This window comes from Macrobrachium rosenbergii, chromosome 36, assembly GCF_040412425.1.
Source record: "Macrobrachium rosenbergii isolate ZJJX-2024 chromosome 36, ASM4041242v1, whole genome shotgun sequence".
In the NCBI taxonomy this organism is placed as follows: Eukaryota; Metazoa; Arthropoda; class Malacostraca; order Decapoda; family Palaemonidae; genus Macrobrachium; species Macrobrachium rosenbergii.
The window spans coordinates 16,980,626-17,006,104 of NC_089776.1; the positions used below are offsets into that span (position 1 = coordinate 16,980,626).

The 25,479-nt window shown below is 38.0% G+C and overlaps 1 protein-coding gene across 1 annotated transcript in view; it reads right to left on the minus strand.

Moving 5' to 3' along the window:
• Positions 1 to 2,151: 2,151 nt before the first annotated feature.
• The window catches only part of LOC136856671 (calcium-responsive transcription factor-like), a 47,981-nt gene continuing 24,653 nt past the window's right edge, over positions 2,152 to 25,479 (minus strand). Inside the window, exons 7-10 of the mRNA XM_067134730.1 lie at positions 21,017 to 21,229; positions 7,621 to 7,808; positions 3,864 to 4,095; positions 2,152 to 3,726 (exon numbers count right to left, since the gene is read on the minus strand). Coding sequence (XP_066990831.1) covers positions 3,502 to 3,726; positions 3,864 to 4,095; positions 7,621 to 7,808; positions 21,017 to 21,229 — 858 coding nt within the window. The 3' untranslated portion in view covers positions 2,152 to 3,501. The remainder of the gene's footprint in view (positions 3,727 to 3,863; positions 4,096 to 7,620; positions 7,809 to 21,016; positions 21,230 to 25,479) is intronic.

The following is a 25,479-nucleotide window of genomic DNA, read 5'->3' on the forward strand; positions in this document are numbered from 1 at the left end:
TTTAACAAGCTATATCATGCCATCCAAAATTGTGTAAAACATAAAAATTACTAAAATCTTCAAAAAGTTATACCCAGTCCTGGGGTAGTGCCTTCTGTGGCACACTGTAGGTGGTGTTAACCCAAGGACTGCTGGTGACAGCTCTGGTTGTCTTGATTTTAAAACATCACCTGAACCAACTTTCTGTCACCTTGGAATACAGGGGTTATTCATTAAATTTGTTTACTGTTTTCTTTAAATGAAAATAGCCTTCTTCATAGAAAACAGTATACTGATTAGAAATTCTATGAGGAAAAAATATTTTTACAATATTAATTGTGCATGCCAAAAGTTAACAGCTTTCAGTTGTGCTCTCCAGGCCCTACTGCACTGTTTTTTTTCCTGGCTTTTTGCCTTTCATTCATTGCCCGTCGTCTTGCCTCATCTGCCTGTCCTACTTCTTTAACCATCAATTGCTTCTAATTTCAACTTCATTTATACATAGTACTCTCATTATTATTATTTTACATTACACTAAGGATACCACAAAGTTACATTTCCAGATTCTCATATGGCTTACCCACAGGATGTGTTCTTAAATATAAACAAGTAAAAAATGCGAAGTTTCTTTGGCACAATCGAGTTTTCTGTACAGCCACTACAGCGTATAATCAAGGCCACCAAAAATAGATCTATCTTTCGGTGGTCTCGGTACAATGCTGTATGAGCCGCAGATCATGAAACTTTAACCACGGCCCACTGGTGGCCTATCCTATATCATTGCCAGAAGCACGATTATGGCTAAATTTAACCTTAAATAAAATGAAAACTACTGAGGCTACAGAGCTGCAATTTGTTATCTTTGATAATTGGAGGGTGGATGATAAACATACCTATTTGCAGCCCTCTAGCCTCAGTAGTTTTTAAGTTCTGAGGGTGGACAGAAAAATGCGGACAGAAAAAAAGTGTGGACAGAATAAAGTGCGGACAGACAGAAAAAGCCAGCACAATAGTGTTCTTTTGCAGAAAACTACAACTGGGGCAAGGTAAAATTGAAGTACAGTTATTGGACACCTACGAAGGAAGAGACCAAGGGAATGGATGAAGCAAAATAAGAGGAAGGTAATGCTGCTGAGGCCCTGTGAGAGTATAGAAATGGGACTCACAAACTAACATATTAAAATAATACTAGACTGGATATTTTTGTTTCCAATCTTCAATATTAATATAAGTATCAATGGATTTTTTTTATTCCATATACGAAAGAGAAAGAGGAAACATTCACAGAAAAATATAAAAAAGATGACATCAGAAAAATTAAAGTTGAAAAGAAAGTGAGAATGGAACAATTGAGGTACTATTCTGAAATCCTTGGAATGAAAAATTAATATGAACTCAAAGATGCTGACATAATAGAGAGATCAGTAAATAATATACATAACTGCTGAAGAGGTAAAAAGGGTCTTCAAGACGACCTAAATGGAAAAGCTTCCAAGATCATGCATGATAAGAAGCAATTCAATACAAGCAATGGGAGAGCCAGTCCTCCATAAGCTTTGAGCAATGCCTCAACTATCACAGACTTATTTACTTATCAGCTTTTATTATAGTGGGTTTTTGACAAAGCTACCCTTTTAGATATGCATTTTGCACATATTCTCTTAAACTGATTATTAAGTGTGCAATGCAATTAGTTTGGACTAGACTAGATTATATGGATTTGAATTACTGTGGAAATTTTGACGGTTCAAGTATAGGTTAAAATGGTGAACCTTTGTTCATCAGAAAGACAGAACCCTGTAGATCTGAAAGGTTGGTAGGCTACTTCTGAAAACCTAATAAAGGACGATTAGACCAGAAGAATGGGAAAAGAAGCTCACAATATGTAATAAGTGTCAGTTTGACTTCAAGCCATGAGGTCAACAGCAGAAGCAGTCACTGTTCTGAGGTAACTACAGGAAAAAGAACCATGCAAAGAAGATATTATATGACATATCTGAGAGACTTGAAAAGGCATTTGACTGAGCATCATGACTAAGAAATCTAGTGGGCATTACTTAGGTAAGGGGTACCAGAAAGACTCATCACATGTTAACAGCAGAGTTTTAGGGAGATGTGGAAATATTCAAAGGTGGAACACCAGAATCGAGAGGAGGGTACAGAAAATCAATGTTAGGAGAACAGTTTATACTGACTAGAAAAATTATAATCATAAATGTGACCATGTGGTTGCTATGGAAAAGACACACTGGACTATGGTGCATGGAATGGGCAGGCAGTATGGGAAAAGGGTACCTGCAGCCTTGATGAAATGGAGATGTTAGATTACTGGTACATAAAAATATCCCATTGCTGGCAGTAGAGATTAAGACCACAAACCTAACAAAGAAAATTAAGAATTTGAAAAACTATGGGAAAACTGGCAGAAAGATTAAGGGTCCAAGGCTAGAAAATAGAATGATATCTCAAGATGGTACGGACCTGTGATGGGAAGGAATGAAAAACTGTCAGTCAGAAAAGTAGCATGTATAGAAGTAGCAAGATGCAAACCTGTAAGAGGACACCAGGGAAATCAAAGGAAAAAGGGATTAAAGAAGACCCACACCTAATAAGAGTTCAGGTAAAGCATCCACGGGACAAAGGAGACTGAAGAAATCTCATTTCACATACAAATTAAATGAGAAAACCTAACATAGACAATTAACAGATTTGTAAAATATATGTCCTATCCAAACTGGATTAATAAACTACTATGTCATATAAAGTCATCTATATGATGGTGAGGTGATGATGAGAACATTCAACATAGGAAAATATTATATTTTTAATGTTTGTATTGCTTTTCTTCAACATATAAAAAATTACACTATTCCAAAAGAATTTTTAACTTATTTTACATGTTACTGTGTATTGTACTCTATTATTTTTGAAATTTACTTATTTTACAAGTCATTTTAAATTGTATTCATTTAACTTTAACATTTACTTTCCAGTACCACCATGCACACTTGCAGCTGTTGTTACTCTATCTGTTAAGTACTCTACTGTAAATGCCTTTCATCCTATTTTGTCATATTAGCCATTATTCTAAAATGCCTTTTAATGCACTTTAATCTTTTACTCTACTGTTGTGTACATCATTTTCCTGCAACTTTTCCATTTTCACTACCTTATAACTGTTACCTAGACCAGTCAAAATCCATATCACACATTCAGATTCTGTCCAGATTATTCAGAAATTCATACAGTTTTTATGATTTCTGAATTAATAAGGTTACACTGTACAGTTAAATAAATTACTAAACCCAAAAGTGGTGATAAAATTATATACAAATTTGGAATCTATCATGAAAAAATGTACAAAAATATGGGAATATGACCTATGTTACACAATATAACTTACAAAATTTGTAATTTCTTACAAACTTATGGAATATGCCTCCAGTAATAAATGAGGATGCACAACTAGACGCAATGCTACACCTATTTCAGGATCTGAAGAATACTGAATATAAAATGGTGTTATTTATAATGCTCAATACTTGGGGGTTCAACTTTGATGTTCTGTGGAACAATAATAGTAGCATTGTGATAAGGTTCTGTTTCTATAGTTTCCCCTTCTACATACTGATCATACTGCTCAATCGGCTGATAGTAGTACACTTCTGTTATTGTACCATCTTCTTGCTGGATAATTTCATGGACCTGTTGATTTTCTAGAACGCCTTCAAGAGCTATTGACTGTTCCTGAAATAAAACCAAAATCAGATCAGAATCTTTTTCAGTTACTGAAAGCTGGACACTTAGTTTAACTGAACAAGAAACTGAACATGAAACTATGAACGGTCATACAACTCTAAATAAATAAGCAATAGGTAACTTACTGCATTGCATGACTTTTCCATTCGCACTGAGTCTTGTTTGAGTTGGTAAGTTTTCTCACGATGAAGTTGCTGATTTTCCAATGTTAGATGGTAAGTTGCAGCATTCAGTTCTGCCTGTGGGTCACTGTGCTTTCGTCGTCTTCCTCTCTTTGGTTTATTCTCATCATCAGTATGAACTGATATGGTTGGTTCCATATAAACCAGCTTGTTTCTTTCTTCTTCCTGCTCAGATCTGAAAATAACAAGCACACAGAAAAAAGAATATGGCATACCCAAACAGTTATGATATTATTATCATTATTAGTATTTTTATTATTATTTAGTTGTACAGGTCAAGTGAATCACATTTGTACACACTCATAAGGCTCACCTAAAAATAAGGGAAGTAAATGGAAGAAAACAATTCATCTGGAAGCCAAATAGATGCTGCAAAGCACTTTTATTACTGCCTACAGTGTGCCATGCTAGGTATACTGTTAGTACTGTTGGTGCCTGGTGCATGACACATTTCATCATTGTTAAAATTATTAATATAGTGTAGTTCATCAAGGCCACATACTTGCATTTTTAGACTTACAGGGCTCACCCAAATGGCTTTTTCTTAAATGATAGGTGAAACAAAAAGCATGGTAAATATATAGTTGTACTGTACAGCTATGGGTTGGGAAAACATAAATGGAACACGGGATGCAGGGGCACATGGATGGAGATGAATTTTGAAATAGCAAGTAGTTAACATTGATAAAATGTTTGTTGTAACCTTCTGCAGCTTTGTTGGCAAATGAATCATCAGAATCTGCTGTGGGAAGTTCAAGTGCCTCCAGACCAGTATCTTCTTAAATTTCAGATACCTCAGCCTTAGGATGGGAAGCTTAACCACCCGAGTCTCGAGTAGTGTGTCAGGTCCAGGAGGAAAGTCACATGTATATCAACCTCTTACAACCTCAAGGGATTGTATGTCTCCATGTATTTGTGACCAACTTGTCAGGTTGTGCTGGGGTCATGGCTGACAACACAAACACCATCACTGTTTATCTACATGGTCAAAAACACTGTGTGCTGGCAATGAAGATCTTCCTTTGGGCCAAAAAGAATAACACTGCTATCATGCCTCAGTTTGTTCTGAAAGTCACAACTTTGTGGTAAATGCTCTCAGCAGGGCACATCAAGTACTTCCATCAGAGTGGCCTGCTCATGCATATGTCAGCATGGCCCTGTAGCAGATATGGGTGATCCTTTGTCGTATCAGTCTACCACATTAGTGAATGACAGACTTCCACTGTACAATTCTCTGCAGCTAAATCCAGGAACTTGGGCAGTAGATGCCATCCTTTAAGCCTGGGAGTACACTGACACTTTTCCTCCATCCAATCTGCTGATAGAAGTGCCGATTAAGTTTTGGGCCTCAGCAAACTATTAAATGAACCTCATCACTCCCTTTTGGCCTCAGTAGGATTGGTTTCCAGACTTTCTTGGACTTGTCATGGATTATCCTAAGTCTTCTTGATTGGAAGTGTCTTATGAAGCAGTTCCAACTCCCTAAATTTCATCTTCGTCTGTAACTATCCTCCAAAAAGATGCTCAGAAATGAATTTAAACTGGGGTCCTAAGAAATGAAGATTGAGCACTTATTCACACAGCTGTCAGTGTCTTTGTTAATATAGCCAGTTACCTCTTCTGTTATAAAAACATTTAGATTTCCCAAATACAATAATGTAATTACTTCAAATTCCCAGGTAGCAGTTATCAAGCAATCTCAAAGAGAGAGGCTTTTCAGATGCACAGTAGTTGCAGATGCCATTACCAACATCTGCAGGCCCTCCAGTAGATTCACAGCTTGGTGCAAAAAGCAGGGGTCTCGTCACTGCGAAACCACTCTTCTTATCCAAGTGAACTTTGTATAGCTGAGGACTATCAAGCCTTGTCTTCGCTGTTTATCCAGTGTCCCTTCAGCTTCGGGAATGAAATGAACATTTCTGGCCTTTTCCATTACTTTAGTAAATCCATTTTGCAAGTTGTGGTGAAATTTCCAAGTTGGGGCTTGGCTTCAGTGATGCATAGTCATATTATAACTCCTCATTAATCTCTTTTAGACTTGACTCCCAAGATCATGCTCCTGATATCCTAGGTTTCTTCTAGGTGTGTCAGTTGAACTCCATGCCCTTCCAAGCGAAGTCTTGATCTCAACCCAAGGGTCCTCTACTAGTCTCACATTTGCTCCCTTGTTTGTAGCCTAGGCTATTTCTACCTTGGCTTCTGCATAAGAGGGCAGTCTTCTGTGTCCTATGAGGGCTTTCCAATTTCTCCAACTTGTGGAATCTCATCTGTTTTTGCACGCTAATGGGAGAAAATTTTAAAAATTGGGTTATCTTCAAGCCTAAAGTTGTGTACCTTTTTTCACACTGAAGAAGTATTCTCTAGAAATAATGTCTAAAAAAACATTTCTTACTAAATACTACAATATCTAGGAACTAGAAAGGACTCGCTACATTCAGGCTAGCACCTTTAAGCAAAATGCCACAACCCCAACCCCTTTGCTAAGTTTTATTTCCATAATTTCATTCATAGGACTCCTATATTGTATTTATTAGGACAACCTATGTACTTTCTGTGGGGAGGGGGTTTGATCATTCATATTCCTCCTTGTAATTATTTTATCCCTCATTTATCTGGCATACTTGAGGCATATATTTCAAGGAATTCCAGTCATTATGCCTCTTGTGCTTAATGCATATTCTCTCTTGGGTTTATCTTCCATTCCAGATCCATTCCTTACAGAAGCATTTACTATCTGGAAGAATCTTCCAGTGTAAATCCATTAATCACAGAACCCCACTTATCTAGAACTTTATTACCACCTGGACTGGACTTCTGGCAGTTATGTCCTTATCATGGCTCTCCTGATTTTCCTCTTCTAAATTGTCATTCAGGCTTTTTATGATTTATGGGTTTGCTTTTACAAACTATGTTTTTATTATAAAAAGTTTTTATACAAACCTAATCATCATAATTTCTAGTGCCCTATTCCTATCCCCTCCCTCTTTACAAGGAAGCTGGAAATGAAAAATGAGAAGAGTGTCACTTCATGGATCAGGATGTTGGCCTGGCATGTGCCATGGGACCTTTCTCTGAAATGTCTTACTCCATGTTCCTGGATGCATTCTGAACAGTTAAAGGTTATTGATGATTGATGGTCCTGTGTACAAACTTTTTTTTATAAAAACACTGTAATCACGGCATCAGATACTCTTTCAAAATTTCTTGTTTTTTTTCCAGTCTCCCTGGTTATATATGATGAGAATAGATGCATCACACTTTTCTCAGTATTTAAATCTACATTGGCCTTTCACTTATTCCTCCCACTCTCATCACATCATCTATATTTTGAACTGGAACAACATGCAAAATTTATTTTTGCCTTGTATTCTTCCACTCCAGCAGAGTTTATGAGTTTGTGTCACCTTTAAAACTTCTTTGTCTATTCCTCCATACAAACCATCTTCAGAACACAGCATATATTTCCACACTTCTTCCAATAACTGATCTGACACTCAGTGAGCTTGTTTCACTCCAAGACCTACAGTTTTTGTTTGTGAGTTCTTTGCACCCCCCTGGCTAGTTAAATGTTCATAACAAATCAACAAGAACTAAACTCCATGTGTCTATTTACAACAAAATATATTGTACTATACAAAATCAAAATATGATATACCTATTACATTTCAGTTGTAAAAGACATGGATTTTAGTTTACCTACCTAAACTGCACTTGCTGAATAGGCAGTGAGTTTCGAACAGCATTGTAGATGTTTCGCAACTGTTCTTCTAACTGGTTAAGATAATCTTCACTGTCTGTCTGGACCACTAATTCTGTTATTTCTCTAACTAGTGCTGCACATCGATACTGTAAAATACTCTTGCCTTCAAGACGCATTTCCTGCTTTACCTGTTTAAGAGTTACACAAGCATAAGAATTACAGATTCAGAACAAGTTTCATGTACTGTACTCCTCCACACATCCATTTTGAAATATAAAAATACTAAAATATGCACATTATAGTTTTGCTATAAATTATTTTGTTTAATCACACATTTTCTTCCATCCTTGGATGAGGAAATCCCAGACTTAACAAACTTGTATTAGTCAAGATCCAGGAAACACCCACAACTTACTTCCCTGTTTACTAATACTACCTTCTTCAGCCTCACTTTTCCATGGGACTTCCTACAGTCAACATTGCCAGTATTCCAAGATCAACTTATGCTATTGGCAGCACTTCCATTTCATCTTCATCTTAAATCATTTTTATAGTTTTTGTCAGGTCTGTGGTAACCCTTAACAATGTTGAAGTTTAATTAGGTTTAAGACTGTTAGTTTAGGATGACTAACTATTTAGGATTATTAAGTGCAAGTATTTTTAAATTCATTTACAAGACATCTAACCAGTAACCAAGGAAGTGCTTTTAAAATCTTTTAATAATGAAGTTATGACTGGTTAACAAATTATTAACAACTCTGTGACAAAGGTAAAAGAGTGTTTGACCTGATGGTAATACAGCAAACCATTTGAAAACAATACCATAAAGACAAGTATTTATAAAAAATCATAAAATGTTACCTTTAGCTTGATCATATGATTTTGTCAAATTAAACACTTTTGTACCTAAGGAGGCTACCTACTAACAGAAGTTTAAACACTAGATTCCATTCAGTCCAGCAGCATTGCTTTCAGCCTTTTGCTCTTCATCTGGCTCCTTTGATCTCATCCCAACTTCAAGTTAGTCCTGCTTCACTGTTCATATCTCATTCAAGAACAAATCCACAGGCCAGCCCTATGAATCTAGAAATGCAACTAAACATTCAGTTTAAACTACTTTACAGTAAAATAAATGAATGAATACTGAAGAACCAAGATTTCAGTAAAATTCAAAAATAAATCTATGCAACCTTTAACACCAATTTTCAACACAATGCAGTATTATCATGAGTGAATGCATAGTTATCAATAGAAGTAGTGGATGGATAGGTAAACTCAGGTGTTCACTATAAGGCACCCACGTGTCCAGAGTCCTAATGACATGAAAATTAAATTAATATACTGTACAAAAAAACCCATTAACATAAAAATCCAAACTCTTTTGAACATCTTCTACAATTCATAAATAAAAACCTATTAAATTCACTAAAATATTAATCATATGTGGGGATCACACCAATGCCAAAAGGCCCCATCATAATGTACATTAGCCCTCTGACCTTAAGATCAAAGGGATTTAACTATACATCAAAGGTTGAGCTGTTAATCTCAGGGTTTGATGGCCCTGACTTTATTTATCATCATAACATCCCACATGAGCAAAGTACGGCTGTATACACTTATTCCAGACGACCTATTTATCAGAAAAACTTGGATTGCAGTTGCCAAAAGTTCCTTGTTTTAAGATTTTCAGTAAGTTCTACAATGTTTACATATTTGCTGTTTACCTGCTAACTGAGGAACCCACACATATACTAAACTCATCATCACAATACTCCAATTGTTGTCAAGCCCAAGGTCTACGAGTACTATATAGGCACTTCCGAACATTGTGCCAGTGAGATGAACATATCTGTCAATAAGTATATTCTAATGCCATCACTGGAAAAATGGTCTGGCTGAAATCTAGAGCATTTGTGATAGTATTACTGAAGCATGTCATGCACTCCTTATTTCATATGCAATATCAGATCCAGATCCCAAGAAGTTAAATGAAACACTGATGGTTATTTTAGAAAGGTATGTCCCGAGAAAGATCATCAAATTCAGGACAAATGACCAGCCTTGGTTTGATGATACATGTAAATGAGCTTACTATGACAAACAGACAAAATTAAACACATGGAGACTAAATCGTTCATATGAAAATTACACCATTTTTGCTGAAGCTCGCCATGCTGCAGATAGAATTTGCCATATGGTAGAGAGAAATTATAATAATTTCTTACAAAACAGAAACTTGAAGGAATTACTCAGCCTCATCTGTGGTGGACCAAATTGGCATCATCTATCTTTGAGTCTGGCTTGTCTTCCATGCCACCATTACTAACAGATGATGGTAGATTGTTACTAACCCTAAGAAAGAAGCTGAACTGCTTCATAAAGCTTTTGAAGCTAAGCAGTCAGCTGAGGATGACTCTCTCCCTGGAACCTGTCATCCTAAACCTATTCTTACAAAATTTGCATTTTGCTCTAGTGATGTTCGGAAAATTCTTGATAATCTTCATAGCTGAAGTGGAAGAGATCTTGATGGTTTCTTACCTTTGTTTTTATAAAAAGGTAAGAAATCTAGTGTGTTGTCTCCCATGATTAGCAGAGTCAATAGATTTTTAGGGAGATGTAGTATCTTTGTGGATGAGCAGAAGCTGATACTGTACAGTGCCTTTTGCAAAGAGTGGCATATTTGCAGACTGCAGTAATTAAAGGCTGATTTCTATCCTCCCAGAACTCTCAAAATTTGCAGGAAACTTATTTTTAAGCCACTATACAAGTATGTGGAATCTACAGGATTGTTAGCTGATAGTCAATATGCATACAGGAGGAAGTTAGGTACCTACGATGCTCTTTTAGGTTTGACATGTAATTTGCAAGACCCTTGATAATGGATTTTTGTGTAAAGAAATTCAATTAGATTTCAGTGCTGCTTTCAATTTAGTAAATTAACCCTTAAGGGACGGATTGGGCCTCAGTGTGAAGTAAAACAGGTTTCGGGAAGTGGACGGATTGACTGTCACTCAGTGTGAAACAGAATTACGCATCACTGTTATGGTAATAATGATTCGAAACAGAGGTGCCAATACTTCTATATGCTATAAATTCACTAATGGCAACTTTTATACAGACATGAGAGTTAGGCCAGTATCAGTAATGCTTGTGACTTCAAGGGGGAAAGTACTGCATCTCTCTCACACACGAGTCTTTTTGTAAATTTGCTTGTAAATATAAGAAGGGTTGCTGTTGTTTTTGTTTTTGTCTTTTACGATAGTATGTCAGTTGTAAATGTAATTTCACAAAGAAAATTGCAAAGAAATATTAGAAAAAGCATGTAAAAGTAAAAAAAAAAAGTTACTGAATCTTCCTTCTCGTAAATTTACGTGAATATTTTTCAACAAATAAGCAAAAAATTTGTTACTGCTTTCATTTCTTATCTGTTTTGATATTGTGTGAGCAGTAATAATAATTTTACAAAATACACTAAATTTATTTATTAGAAAAAACATATATAAGTTGGTAAAATTTACGATTGTCTTGTAAATGAGGCCCCACAAGGGGTTGTAAATAGTCATTTTCAACTACTCGTGAAAGGTAGGGAAAATTTTTTACAATTTTTTTATTTATACAGTGTAAATGTACATGTCATTCTCTTTCCATTGATGTGATTTTTTTTTTATTTTGCTGACCTCAAAGTTTCCCTGGTCTGGGGTGCTGCACATTAATAAATTATGCTGTCCCTTAAGGGTTAAAGGGTGCATATTTATAAACTTCAAAATCTGTGCCATCGTGCTGTTTGAATGCACTGCTACTGTCTTCCTGCGAACTTCTGAAGTGAAGCACTGTAGGCCCAGAAATACTGCCTGTAACTCTTTTACGTTGATGTGCCAGTTTTGGTATTCCCAAGACCAGGTACCTAACACTTCTTTTAACCCCAAAAGAGCTCTCCAATCTAGGTTCAACACATCTGAAAAGAACTCTAGGCTGGGGTTCAGAGGTTGAAGAGATTTCCCTTCTGACAGCATCTTCCTGGAATTCCATCAACGAAGGTCCTCCTTGATTTCCACCGTTATTGGGAGTACAAATGAGTCCGGAAACTTTTTCCTCTTCCAGCTGATTCTGAGGAAGAATTGGAGAGATCTCAAGTGAAGTCTTCCTAGAGTGACGAATTGCTCCATGGACGAGAGGGTGCCTAGAAGACTTATCCATTGATTGGCCGAACAAAAGTTTAGTTCCAGAAATTCTTCCACTGTCTGGGGACATTTGTCTATTCTCTTCAGGACTGGAAAAACCTGAAAATCCCGAGAGTTGATCGTCATTCCTAAATAAGGAATCTCCTGAGAAGGCGTCAGGACAGACTTGTCCCGATTGATGAGAAGACCCAATTCTTGAGCCAAGAGAAGAGTTGTGTGAATGTCCTCCGTACATTGAGCTTTCGAGAGGGAACATAGTAACCAGTCGCCTAGATATAGGGAGATCTTTATCCCCATCAAATGAAGCCATTTCACTATGGGAGCCAATACCCTGGTAAACACTTTCGGACCCGTCGAGAGACCAAAGCACAGAGCCTGAAATTGGAACACCTTGCCCTGAAACACAAACCTGAGATACTTTCTCAACATCGGATGCACTGGAATATGAAAGTACACATCCTGCAATGTCGATGGACGCCATTCATTCTCCATTGCGAATGGATGCAAGGACTGATTAGTTTGTTTCCATCTTGAATGTTGTCTTTTTGACAAAGACATTTAAAGCACTTATGTCCAAACTGGGTCTCTAGCCCCCCGGTGACTTGGGCACTACAAAAAGATGGTTGTAAAATCCTGGAGAACGAATGTCCTCTACTACCTCTATAGTCTCTTTCTGAACAAGAGACTCAACCTCTAGCAAGAGAGCAACAAATCTCTCTGAGCCTAGAGAGCAAGCTGTCAATTTGACAGGCTTGCAGACTAGGGGAAGTTTGTTCAAAAAGGGGATAGTGTAGCCCTCCTTCAGGACAGACACTATCCAGGGTTCCGCTCCCTTTTGTTCCCACCGTTCCCAAAAGCGGAGGAGCCGCGCTCCTACCTGAGTATGGAGGACTATGACTTCATTTCTTGGAGAAAGACTTCTTGATGGAACGCTGAGGGAAACAGGTATATGCTCTTGTTCTAGTATGTGTTCTAGAACGGGAGCTCCAAAAGGGAGTAGGCTGCAGTGGAGACGAAGATCTGGGAGGAAGAGTCAAAGAATCCTTGGGGCATCTCGCAGATTGGGAGAGCAGGTCCTGAGTGTTCTTTTTCTGCAGGTCAGAGGCAATGTCCAGTACTGTAGCCTGGGGAAAAAGATGCGTTTTGTCCAAGGGGGAGACGAGGAGGGCCGATCTCTGAGACGGAGTGATGCCTTTCGAAGTAAAAGAACACCAAAGCTCTCTTTTCTTAAGCACACCCATGGCATAAAGACTAGCTAACTCCTGCGTACTATTGCGAACGCCCCTGTCAATACAGGAAAGTACTCCTAAAAGATCCAAAGAAATTTCTTGAGGTAACAAGGAGCAGTCTCTAAGCCTGTGCGCTAGTGTGCCCACCGCCCAGTCTAGGAAGCTCATCACTTCGAAAACCTTAAAAATATTCTTGAAAAGGTGTGCTAGTTCTGAAGCTGAAAAACAAAATTTGGCTGAGGAGAAAGCTGATCTCCTAGCTGAGTCGATAAGGCCAGAGAAGTCTCCCTGAGAGGAGGCAGAGACTCCCAGGGAAGGCGCTTCTCTGGCTGCATAAAATCTAAACTCGGTCTGGACAACTTGAAAGGCGGGAAACAAAAAACTGCTTTACCATGCTCCCTCTTCTCAGAAAACCACCCTTCTACTTCATTCAGTGCCTTCTTCACTGAAGAGGAGAGAACCAATTTTGGTAACCTCGAAGAACTGACTGAGGAGGCTTCCATAAAGAAAGTCGAACCAGGAGAGGAGGGAGTAGCTGGCAAAAAGAAGCTTGGAAAAGTCACTAGCAGGAACCTCAACAATGCAGAGTATGCCGACAAAGAAGCCTCTTGATTTGGAACAACCTCTTCTTCAGAAGAAACAGGAGAAAGCAATAAGTCCACTGTTGTATGAGCTGTAGAAGGAGCCTTCTGAAGCAAACTTAGAATATTATCCAGTTTGCTCTGAATTGGGTCAGTTAAAGGAGGAACAATGTCAGAAACGACACTACAATGAAGCGGTGGAGGAGCAGGCGACAATGGCACTTGGGGAGCACCATAGAGACGGGAGCCAGCGACGAAACCTGATGGTGAACGGACGCCAGTGGCTGCTCATCTGCAAATGGGAGCTTGGGCACTTCAATGCTAGTTGTTGGCCGCTCGAGTGCTGATTGAAGAGATGAAGGTGCTGGGTGCGCTACTCCTGATGAAGGGTCTCCTTTATTTAACGAAGAATGTCTATGCGCCACAAGGAGCTTCGGCGCCAATTTACAACCGTTGTCTAAAGAAGCAGAAGAGAATTGCTCCAGGCTATCCCAGTGACTGCACGAGGGGCGTGCTGAATCCTTGCCCTTCTTACAAGGCAAGGAACAGGAGAAAAAATCTCGAAATCCACTGCACGCCTTTTCATCAGGTGTGACTTGTCCACATAGCACCTGGGACTAAAATCTTCAGAGCTGGAGGACATACAGTGAGCACTCACTTGAAGGCCTTTGGTTGCAGTCTGGGATTCATCAACAGACTGAACCGAGGGGGCGACTGCTCAGGGTAGACCCCACCGACCTCCCTTAGGCTACCAGTTTGACTCCTCCCAGGTGCTGGGGAGTATGTCAGGGACCTTGGCATAGGAGAATCAGCAGGCTGAACAGCCACCTCCTCCACTACTGGGTGCCATGGGGCCCTCTGACTCACTCTTATCCATTAACACTTCCACCAATGATGCTAATTTAGCGATCAATTGCACAATTAACTCAAAGCGAGTGTCAACTTTTCGACTCCAGACTGACAATGGTGTTGAGATCGGAAATGTGAGAGCCAGGTAAAGGAGAGGGTTGCACAGGTGGAGGAGATGGAACGGGATCAGAAGAAATTACAAGTGCAATTGCATCCGACTTAGCAGATTAATCCTGACTAGCTAAAGCTTTTCTAGATTCCCTAGCAATAGCTAATTTCTTAAGATGTGAATCTAAAGTCTTCCACTTCTTTAAATCCCAGTCGCTACACTCCTCACAACGTAAATCCACTGAACATGTTTGTCCCCTAAACTGAACACAAACAATGTGAAAGTCCCAAAAACAGGCAAAAAGTCGTAAACCAATGATCAAAACTCGCCTAACACTATCTGAATTGTGCCGAAAGGCTACAAAAATAAATACTTCACCAATCGAAGATAGAGCAAACAACCAGAAAAGTATAAATTTCAAAATTCAAGCTGCTGCCAACCACAGTCCTTCTACCACAGCCAGCAGAAACAAATTGAAGCTCTTTGCTATGTTGTACCTCTTCTTACACCCGAAAGTGGGCGGGGCAAGTCGCCATAACCAAAACAAACTAGCATGACCTGCAATTTCAAAATTTTAAACTGCTGGTTAGAAGAAACTAATAGCTATGTAATTATTGGTTAAGTTACTTATATAAAATTATAAATTACATAATTATTGTTTTTTATTTGGATTTTAATAACTGATATTTGCAAGTCAGTAATGTTTATAGGTACTTTGTCGTAAACTACTTTGTTTTGTACATATATGGCTGTACCTAAATTTCCTTCTTCCTCTCGTGATGTTGATGCTAAGGTATATTTAACTATTGTTGATATTGTTTTGTTGACATGTTGTAAACATAATATTATTGGTTCATATTCTATTAGTAGTCAATGTATTTCTCCTAGGTGTAATATGGTCTGTAGACCATTTACGTTCCATTGTATAATAAAGTTATTGAAAATATTGTTATAGCAGTCAAGTTTTGCTTTCTTACTTTTGTACTATCAACTTGGATTTTTTCCTAATAATTCACTCATGATATTCATTTGTTTTTCTTTATAATATATTAAGTGCTCAATGCACATACAACCTTTTTCATGGGTGCTCAAATCAGTTGTTTCTTTGTTCCTATATTTCATAAAATTTCTTGTAATGCTTGTTAAACCATCTTTCATTATGTTTTTGTTATTATTGCATAATTCAACAAAATCATTATGTCCACATATATTATCATGTACACTTCTTTTTTCATTTGTTCTTGTACCAATTACACCCTGGAAATGGAGTAATCTCTTCTCCCTTGACATAATCATTGTTACCTATGGTATGGTTCTCTTTCACTTCTTCAGTGTTTTGGACATCTGCCTTCATAGGTTTTACTATTATTTTAGGAGATAAAGGTATATTCTTAGCTTGTTTTTGTTTTTGTTCTTTCTTCACATCCTTTATCTTTGGTTTAATCAATGTTTCTCTAATAATAGTTGGTTTCTCTCCAAAGGCCTTTTTTTATCTTTAATTCCCAGTCCATCATGACCCTCCTCTGTTACTTCTGTAGTAGCATCCTCCTGTGTTCCTATTTGCATTAATATTTCAAATAAATTGGATAAAATATTATCCATCTCATTTGTACCTGTTTCTTTGTTCTTTACCATTTTCATTTTTATTTCTAAAGCATTAATTTCTTCTTGAGATTTACTTTTCTGTGCTCCATTAGTTCTATATATATGCATTTTTGTTTCATTATTGGTTCTTGTTATTAAAGAATATGTGTTTCTTAGACAGATCTTGAAGTCCTCTCACTTTTAATTCTAATTTAGCTTCTTTAATAGACATCCCAGTTCTTTCTTGTAAGTTTTTTAATTCTATATTGTAAATATAGTACATACATTCTTTGGACCTTGTATGACAGTCTTGCCCACAGTTTTATACACTTTGGCTCACTGCACTTCCATTGTGTGGCATGTTCTTCAGATCCACAATGCATGAACACAGGTTCATTTCTACAATATTTCTTTGCATGTCCATATTTACTACAATTCTGACACGGTAGTGACTCTGGGATATATGGTCTTATTTCTCTGTTTTGACCTAACATTTTCATTTTTTAAGGTAGATCTTGAGCTTTAAATTTTATTTTTGCGATTTTTAACATTTTCTTATTTCTTTGCTTACTCGGTATATTATATACTGCACAATCTGGGACATCTTTTTTTAAGAGAGTCCAAGAGAATACTCTTTTCAATTGGTTCATCACTGTTTTCAGGAAGCAGTAATGATGGCTTCTTCTCCAAAGGAACTTTGGAAACATCTGCAGCAGATTGTTTTGTTATGCTATGCTAGAGCCCAGGTCTTCAAGCCAACTGGGAGAACTTACTTATCTGGGATGGACATCTTTGCTGGACAGTCCGAGGGCAGGATTCGGAAGCTGCAGACTCTTATGAGTTTTCCCCTGAAGTGGAACATTCAACCAAGTTCATCAAGTCTTGATTAGTTACCAAGTCTCCATAAGAGTTAGTTCCTTGCAGTAAATTCAGGACAGAAGAATACACTTACTGTTAAAAGGAAGTGGTCTGCAGTCTCTTTAAAGCTGACAACTGCATCTTACCTTACAATGTTCAGAGAGATCTCCACTGGTGGTTAGATAACAGAAACTCAGGTTAGAACCCCTCTATTACCTCCTTCACCAGAGATGGAGCACCACATAAATTATTTAGAATTACAACCTATTCGCTCAGGTCTCAAAGCATTCAGGTTTCATGTCAATAATAAGGTAGACCACAACAGAAAAGACACAGTAAAAGTGTCTTGCTTGAAAAAACAAAGGGAGGGCACATAGAAACATCAGGGCAGTTAGCAACTGGGATCTTTAAATGGGCAGATAACAATAAAACTATGTTCTTCCCCAAGATTCTTGCCAAGGAGAAGCAATGTGGCAAGAGAAAGAACAGGAGAGATCAGGCTCTCTGTTTATCTGGAGGTTTGCCGAGTCCTATGGTAGTTACTGACCTCTCCCCTAGTAGATTTGTTTGCAACCAGACCAAACAACAAAGTTCATATTTACTATTCAGCACTACTGGATCCAGTAGTCTGGAAGACAAGATGTGATGATGCACCCTTGAAACAAACTGACGCTTTTGCCTTTTCTCTCTTCAGTCTGATATGGCAAAAACCGAATAAACAAAAATCCAAAAATCTGAACTTAATTAATTTTCAAAGGAAGACTCTACTTGGAGAAACCTCTGCATCAAAACCATTTTGCAAGCTCCACAGATACTCAAAATTCACATGTGGAGATTATCAAGTACAGCCTCAGAGGTAAAGATTTTCAGTAGAAACTCCTCAAACACTGCTGGGATCAACTCTTTAACCTCAAACACACAAAGTGGAACAAATGTGGCTGATTTAGTCAGTGGGGGTATCAATCCACTCATTGCCTTTATTCCAGTTATTGCATATTTTCTCGTTTTCATGAGGTACCAGAGAAGCATGTCTCTCCATCACTAACAGCTACTGGTCTACACTCTCAAGCATCTTTGATCTTTCTAGATGTAAAGTGTGGTCTTCAATTCAATTGAGGACATTATGTTAACACTTTCAAAACAATGTTAAGGCTTCTTTCTCAGTTATGAAATTGAAAACTTTTCCTACTAGTATTTGCACCTTTGAAACAAATCAGGTGAGGTACATGCTTGTCATGGGTATAGGCAATAATGATGAAATATACTGAAAAAGAAATATCTCGTTTCCAAGTGACTGCTTCCTGTGTTTGCTCACCAGTCTGTTACAGTTGTCAACACGTCATGGACAATTAGTGATTCAATGAAAACCCTTTCTTGTGGAAACGACACCAAGTGGTATCTCATGCCATGCCTTTGTAACATGGCGCAATATTCGATCCACACTGCATCAGAAAATTTTATCTGGAATCTTCTGTGTGTGACCGGAAAGGGGAGGTTATTAGGAACCAATCATTGTGCAGAATATCAAAAAACTCCTTATATGGGAACGACAATTGTCTGTTGTCATTAGCTCTGCCCATACAGTGGTATATAAGCTTCCAGAAGAGACTTCCCAAGACAGAGATGTAGACAGACAGAGACAGAGGGCACACAGAGGTTGGACAAAGCAAGGTTCCGACGGGAGTATTCCCTTCAGACGACCCTTACTCTTCACCCATAAAATCTTGTCACCAAAGAAAATCTTGTCCTGCCTGAAAGAAAGGGAACATACAGCCAGCCCTTCCTGCTTGTGATGAGGAGTAGTTGCTATGCCCTTCCTGCCAGTAGCAAGGACAAGTCTCCAGCCCTTCCTGCCCTCCATTTGCACAATCTCCAGATTCTTGGAGAAACAGCATTTGCTGTCTCATCTTAAAGACATCCCTTTTTGTGACGTCTACGAGCCCGTGGTCATTGTACCCGCAACATCTCTGCTGAGTTTCCAGCTGCCCTTCTGTGACATCTTCAAGCCTGAGGTCATCATGACAGCATCATCTCTTCAGCTGAAACCCCAGCCACGAAAGAACTCACCAACTCACCATTTAAGTATTAAGATGGCTCTACCTTGCAACCTGTTCCCCCTATCTGTATCTGCTTAGATTTATTTTGTTTAGTGTTATGTTGAATGAGGGCAAAGGGGGAACATTTCATTTTCTTTGTAAATAAGGTTGTGAATAAACAGGTTGTAGTGTTGTGAGAGTTTCTTTTAATATTCATTTCCCATATTTCAATTGCTAGTGTTGAAACATTATTGTCTAGAGTTTGAAAGAACCTGCAACGATTCTTGGATCATGACAATGCTCTTGCAAACAAGATCATATATACCATGAACTGGAGATCAGTAGGTCTTTCTTTTGCAACTGACTTTATTGCAAAAACTAAAACTATTGGAACTAACACAATTTCACTGAACCCTTTGCCATGCTTTTTATCTAAATCTATACATAAAAATGGATGTGAGAGTGTGTGTGTGTGTGTGTGTGTGTGTGTGTGTGTTCCAGCATAACTCTTAAATGCATTTAGCAATTTCAAACAAACTTGGTATACAGTACATATCATTTACTGTCTGGAAGAGAATACTGTGTGGGCAAGACATCACTAGCACCAAAGGGCACCAAAGGGGGTCAGGAAGGGAAGGGCTTCCCTAAAACGGGGCTGGTTCTGCCAATAGACTTAGTAACTAAATAAACTCTACAAATTTATCATACCTCATTTTGGTATACATATGACTTACTATCTAGAAAAGAACACTGGGGGGGTAAGACATCACTAGCACCAAAGGGGGTGGGGGTGAGAAGGGGGTGACATGTAAAAATAACTGAAAACAACAGAATAGTAGTGTCTAATCCATAGTTTTCAAGGTTGCTGAGATGACTGCTGACACTCCAGATGCCCTTTAAGTCCAAGTTCAGCCCCAATAGGAAGGGGGAGTGAGAAGGGGTGAAAAATAAAATGTCAAAAATGACAGATATTAGTGTCTAATCCATAGTTTTTGAGGTCACTGAGATGAACAGTAACATTCCCAATGCCCTTTAAGTCCAAGGTCAGCCCCAATAGGAATAATGGACAGAAGGGTGAAACATGTCAGAAATGTTGGGCAATGTAATTGAAGTAACTATCTTAACAGGAGAGAGAGAGAGAGAGAGAGAGAGAGAGAGAGTGTGTTTATCGGTTGTCATTCAGTTATCATTCAGTTTTCTTAAGAACTTTGAAAAGAGAGCAGGTTGAACTCTTAGTAGGTACACAGAGGTCATCATACTACTTTTCTCATGATTCCTATCAGCCTATGACAGCTCCACGATTTGCTCTTGGTTATGAAAGCCATGGAATCCTTTACTCACTTTATTCCAGGAGCTTTAAGAGATTCCGGTGCCACCAACAGCCAGCAGGATATTACAAGTCAGTTCATCTCACTTAAATTGTGATTCAGGTCATTGGCAGAGCAGTTTTTGTTAGAAAAAAAAATTTCATAAAAACCCACTGATAATGTGTACTTCCCTCGTCTCTCAACTTTTCTTGCAACATCTAGACACTGGTTCACCTGTCAGCCAGAGGGTGAATGTGCTGACAAGTCTGACTACTAAATACGTGAAAGTGGCATCTGTATAACATAGGTTGATGTTTATCATATGAACCTTTTCAAGCAAAAACTTAATATATCATCTGTCTTTATGAAAAATATGGGTAATTTTCACATTATAAGTTAACATTTACAATACAGTAGCAATAGTTTTATGCCAAGTAAAAATACACAAAAAGGATATAAAATTACAATAATTACAGTAAATTATGAATAAATGTATTTTACAAAGAAAATGCCAATAAAGTGATGAAAAATAATACCAATATAACAGGTGTTATGAAAGCAATATGACATAGCTAAACATTTATTTCTGAACCTTTATAAGGATTCAGAAAGTTATTACAATTCATAAGTTCAGAAAACTGAAATAAAGTAAAACTCACCTTGTACATGGCATTCTGAATATCAGAAGGAGTTGGGTTATATCGTCGATACATGGCAGGCGGTGGTTCACCCAAGGGAAACAGCTCTTCTTCCACAAACACTGCAATCGCAGCTTGCATCATCTTCACAGTTGATACCCCTTGTCTGGTAAGTTCGTACATTTTTTGCAAAACTCTTGGATCCACTGGTTCTTTTGTTCTGAATTTTGTATTCTGTGCAATGTTGATGTAAAAATTTTAGTTCTTTACATTGGTCGCAGTGAGTAAAATTCTTTCCTTAATAAACATAATACTGTACTAAACTCAATCTTTTGAAATAACATAACACAGTGTAATTATATACACAACTTTCTATACAAGATTATAGGAACTGAATATAAAATCTAGGCCAACCAAGCACTGCTTTTTAAGGAAATTTAGAGTAAAAGGTTTTAAAGGTGTAACAAGAGGAAAACCTCACAGTTGCACTATTATATAATTGTTATGAGAGAGTGGAAAGTAAGACAGAAGAAAAGAATATGAACGGAGGTACAGTAAAAGGAATGAAAAAGTGCAGCTAGGGGCCCATCCTGCAAAGAACTTTCAAATTGCCTGTTATAACACCATGAGGTGCACTGATAGCTGCTGTTATTTACAAGCCAATACAAATTTCAGTACAATCATATTCCTAAGGCAATGTTAAAGATACAAAAACTCCTAATTCCTTCAAGCCCACTGAAGTTGGCAAAATCTCTAATTAACTGAACTGCTTATGAGCACATTTGAAATCCCCATCTTTTATATGAACCCCCTTACAGTTTGGTTCAGACACTCCTCCAGAAGAGTGTGAATCACTAACAATATTTTGTTTATCTTAGGACTATATTTCCACGCTTTCAAGTGAATATATGGTACAAGAGTCAGAGAAGAGAGAGAGAGAAGAGAGAGAGAGAGAGAGATTCCAGGAGAGAGAGAGAGAGAGAGAACTTTATTTGGATGTACCTTTCATGCCAGTGACAAACTTACCAACAATGAACCCTAAAATTCAATACAAACATAAAGCTCAATCTCAAGTCTTTGAGTTAAGGTCAAGTGGCAATGATTGATGTCATGTGAACTGGCAAGTATCAGACTTCTAAACACAGACATACAACCTTTTCTCTCTCCGTAAAAACCCAATGTATCAGACCTCCATTCACTGACATCCCATTCATGCAGGCTCTTATGAGTTGTGCATCAGCATACAAGTGGGATGATGAGAGACTCATTCTGTACAATGTTGATGGAAAAATTTTAGTTCTTTACATTGGAGTTCTTTCCTTAATAAACATAATACTGTACTAAACTCAATCTTTTGAAATAACATAACACAGTGTAATTATATACACAACTTTCTATACAAGCCTATAGGAACTGAATATAAAATCAAGGCCAAAGGCCAAGCACTGCTTACAGGGAAATTTAGAGTAAAAAGGTTTTAAAGGTGTAACAAGAGGAAAACCTCACAGTTGCACTATTATATAATTGTTATGAGAGAGTGGAAAGTAAGACAGAAGAAAAAGAATATGAACGGAGGTACAGTAAAAGGAATGAAAAAGTTGCAGCAAAAAAGGAGCTGCAAAAACTTACAATAATGCCTGTAGTACCACATGAGGTGCACTGACAGCGCCACAAAGTATACAAGCCAATACAAATTTCAGTACAATCATATTCCTAAGGCAATGTTAAAGATACAAAAACTCCTAATTCCTTCAAGCCCACTGAAGTTGGCAGCAATTTAATTAACTGAACTGCTTATGAGCACATTTTCCAATCCCCATCTTTTATATGCAGCCCATACAGTTTGGTTCAGACAAACTGAGTGTGAATCACTGACAATATTTTGTTTATCTTAGGACTATATTTCACGCTTTCAAGTGAATATATGGTACAAGAGAGAGAGAGAGAGAGAGAGAGAGAGAGAGAGAGAGAGAGAGAGAGAGAGAGAGAGAGAGAACTTATATTTGGATGTACCTTTCATGCCAGTGACAAACTTACCAACAATGAACCCTAAAAATTCAATACAAACATAAAGCTCAATCTCCAAGTCTTTGAGTTAAGGCATGGCAATGATTGATATGTCATGTGAACTGGCAAGTATCAGACTTCTAAACACAGACATACAACCTTTTCTCTCTCATCAGGTATTGGCAAATCAGACCTCCATTCACTGACATCCCATTCATGCAGGCTCTTTGAGTTGTGCATCAGCATACAAGTGGGATGATGAGAGACTCATTCTGTGCAATGTTGATGTAAAAATTTTAGTTCTTTACATTGGTCGCAGTGAGTAAAATTCTTTCCTTAATAAACATAATACTGTACTAAACTCAATCTTTTGAAATAACATAACACAGTGTAATTATATACACAACTTTCTATACAAGCCTATAGGAACTGAATATAAAATCTAGGCCAAAGGCCAGGCACTGGGACCTACGAGATCATTCAGCACTTGCAGGGAAATTTAGAGTAAAAAGGTTTTAAAGGTGTAACAAGAGGAAAACCTCACAGTTGCACTATTATATAATTGTTATGAGAGAGTGGAAAGTAAGACAGAAGAAAAAGAATATGAACGGAGGTACAGTAAAAGGAATGAAAAAAGTTGCAGCTAGGGGCCGAAGGGGAGCTGCAAAGAACCTTAAGTAATGCCTGTAGTGCACCACATGAGGTGCACTGACAGCGCCTACGGGGTATACAAGCCAATACAAATTTCAGTACAATCATATTCCTAAGGCAATGTTAAAGATACAAAAACTCCTAATTCCTTCAAGCCCACTGAAGTTGGCAGCAATCTCTTAATTAACTGAACTGCTTATGAGCACATTTTCCAATCCCCATCTTTTATATGCAGTCCCCTTACAGTTTGGTTCAGACACTCCTCCAGAAGAGTGTGAATCACTAACAATATTTATTTTGTTTATCTTAGGACTATATTTCCACACTTTTAAGTGAATATGTGGTACAAGAGAGAGAGAGAGAGAGAGAGAGAGAGAGAGAGAGAGAGAGAGAGAGAGAGAGAGAGAGAGAGAGAGAGAGAACTTATATTTGGATGTACCTTTCATGCCAGTGACAAACTTACCAACAATGAATCCTAAAAATTCAATACAAACATAAAGCTCAATCTCCAAGTCTTTGAGTTAAGGCAAGTGGCAATGATTGATATGTCATGTGAACTGGCAAGTATCAGACTTCTAAACACAGACATACAACCTTTTCTCTCTCCGTCAGGTATTGGCAAGTATCAGACCTCCATTCACTGACATCCCATTCATGCAGGCTCTTATGAGTTGTGCATCAGCATACAAGTGGGATGATGAGAGACTCATTCACACAGCTTTCATGTCTCTAATCTTACGTGCGAGCCAAACTCACCTGACCATAAATACCTCTATTATTTCAGGTACAAGGAACAGGGAGAGAGTGAATGGTTAGGTTAAGATATCACACCACCAGCAGCAACAATGGGACCAAGTGATCTTACAGAATCATATACTATAGAGGGATGAATAAATTTGTTTGTATCTAGCATTTCCCAACGTTTTGTGAGAGAGAGAGAGAGAGAGAGAGAGAGAGTGTAATTGTCGTGTGAGTGGTTCTGGTTGTTGGAGTTCGTTTACCTGTCTGTCTGTCTGTCGGGAGTTTTTCGGTTTTGGGGAAGTCTTGAGTAGTTGAGGTCCAACCTTGAAAGTGAACGGGCAGTTCGCCTGGTTTTTTTGTCTTGGATACCGGTACCGATATTGATGGTGCATGTGCCTCTTTTTTCGTTCGTTGTTGGTGGAGGGTTTGTTTGCAATTTTGTTTTGTGGTTTTGTGTGCTGTGATTGGCACCTTACCCATCTCCAACAACCAAGATCAGGGTGAGTGTTGTTTTGTTTGTGGGTTTAAATTCCGCCACAATACATACTGTACATCTCTTAAGTAATGACTAGCAAAAACACTATTCGATCTCCATGTAGCAGCATTTAAAACTGACGGTACTGAAACATTAGACCAAAATAACATGGAAGTAGAATAGCCCCTAATACTATGTGGACCTTTGTCCCTAGAAGAAGAAGGCTTATTCTGCCTATTTGACTGAGCCCCTGAAATTACCTCCCTCAGAAAAAAGGATGGCCCATTCTTGAAAGTGGTCGTGAATTGTTTCTTAATAATACAAATAGAGATCTAGGTCTCTGCTCTACTGATTTAACCCTGTCCAAGAAGTACCTTAACTCCCTAACTGGGCATAAAAACCTGTCTGGGTCTTGACCACCGACAAATGCAGCTAATGAACGGATAGCATATTCCCTTGAAAGAGGTCTGGATTCTGTCTCAGTTTTTGCTCTAAATTCTGGCAAATATGAAACTACCAAATCTTCTCCCTTCATTGCCAAAACTGATGAAAGAACATGAAGCTCACCAAGTCTTTTTGCCGTAGACAGTGCCAAAAGGAAAAGGGCTTT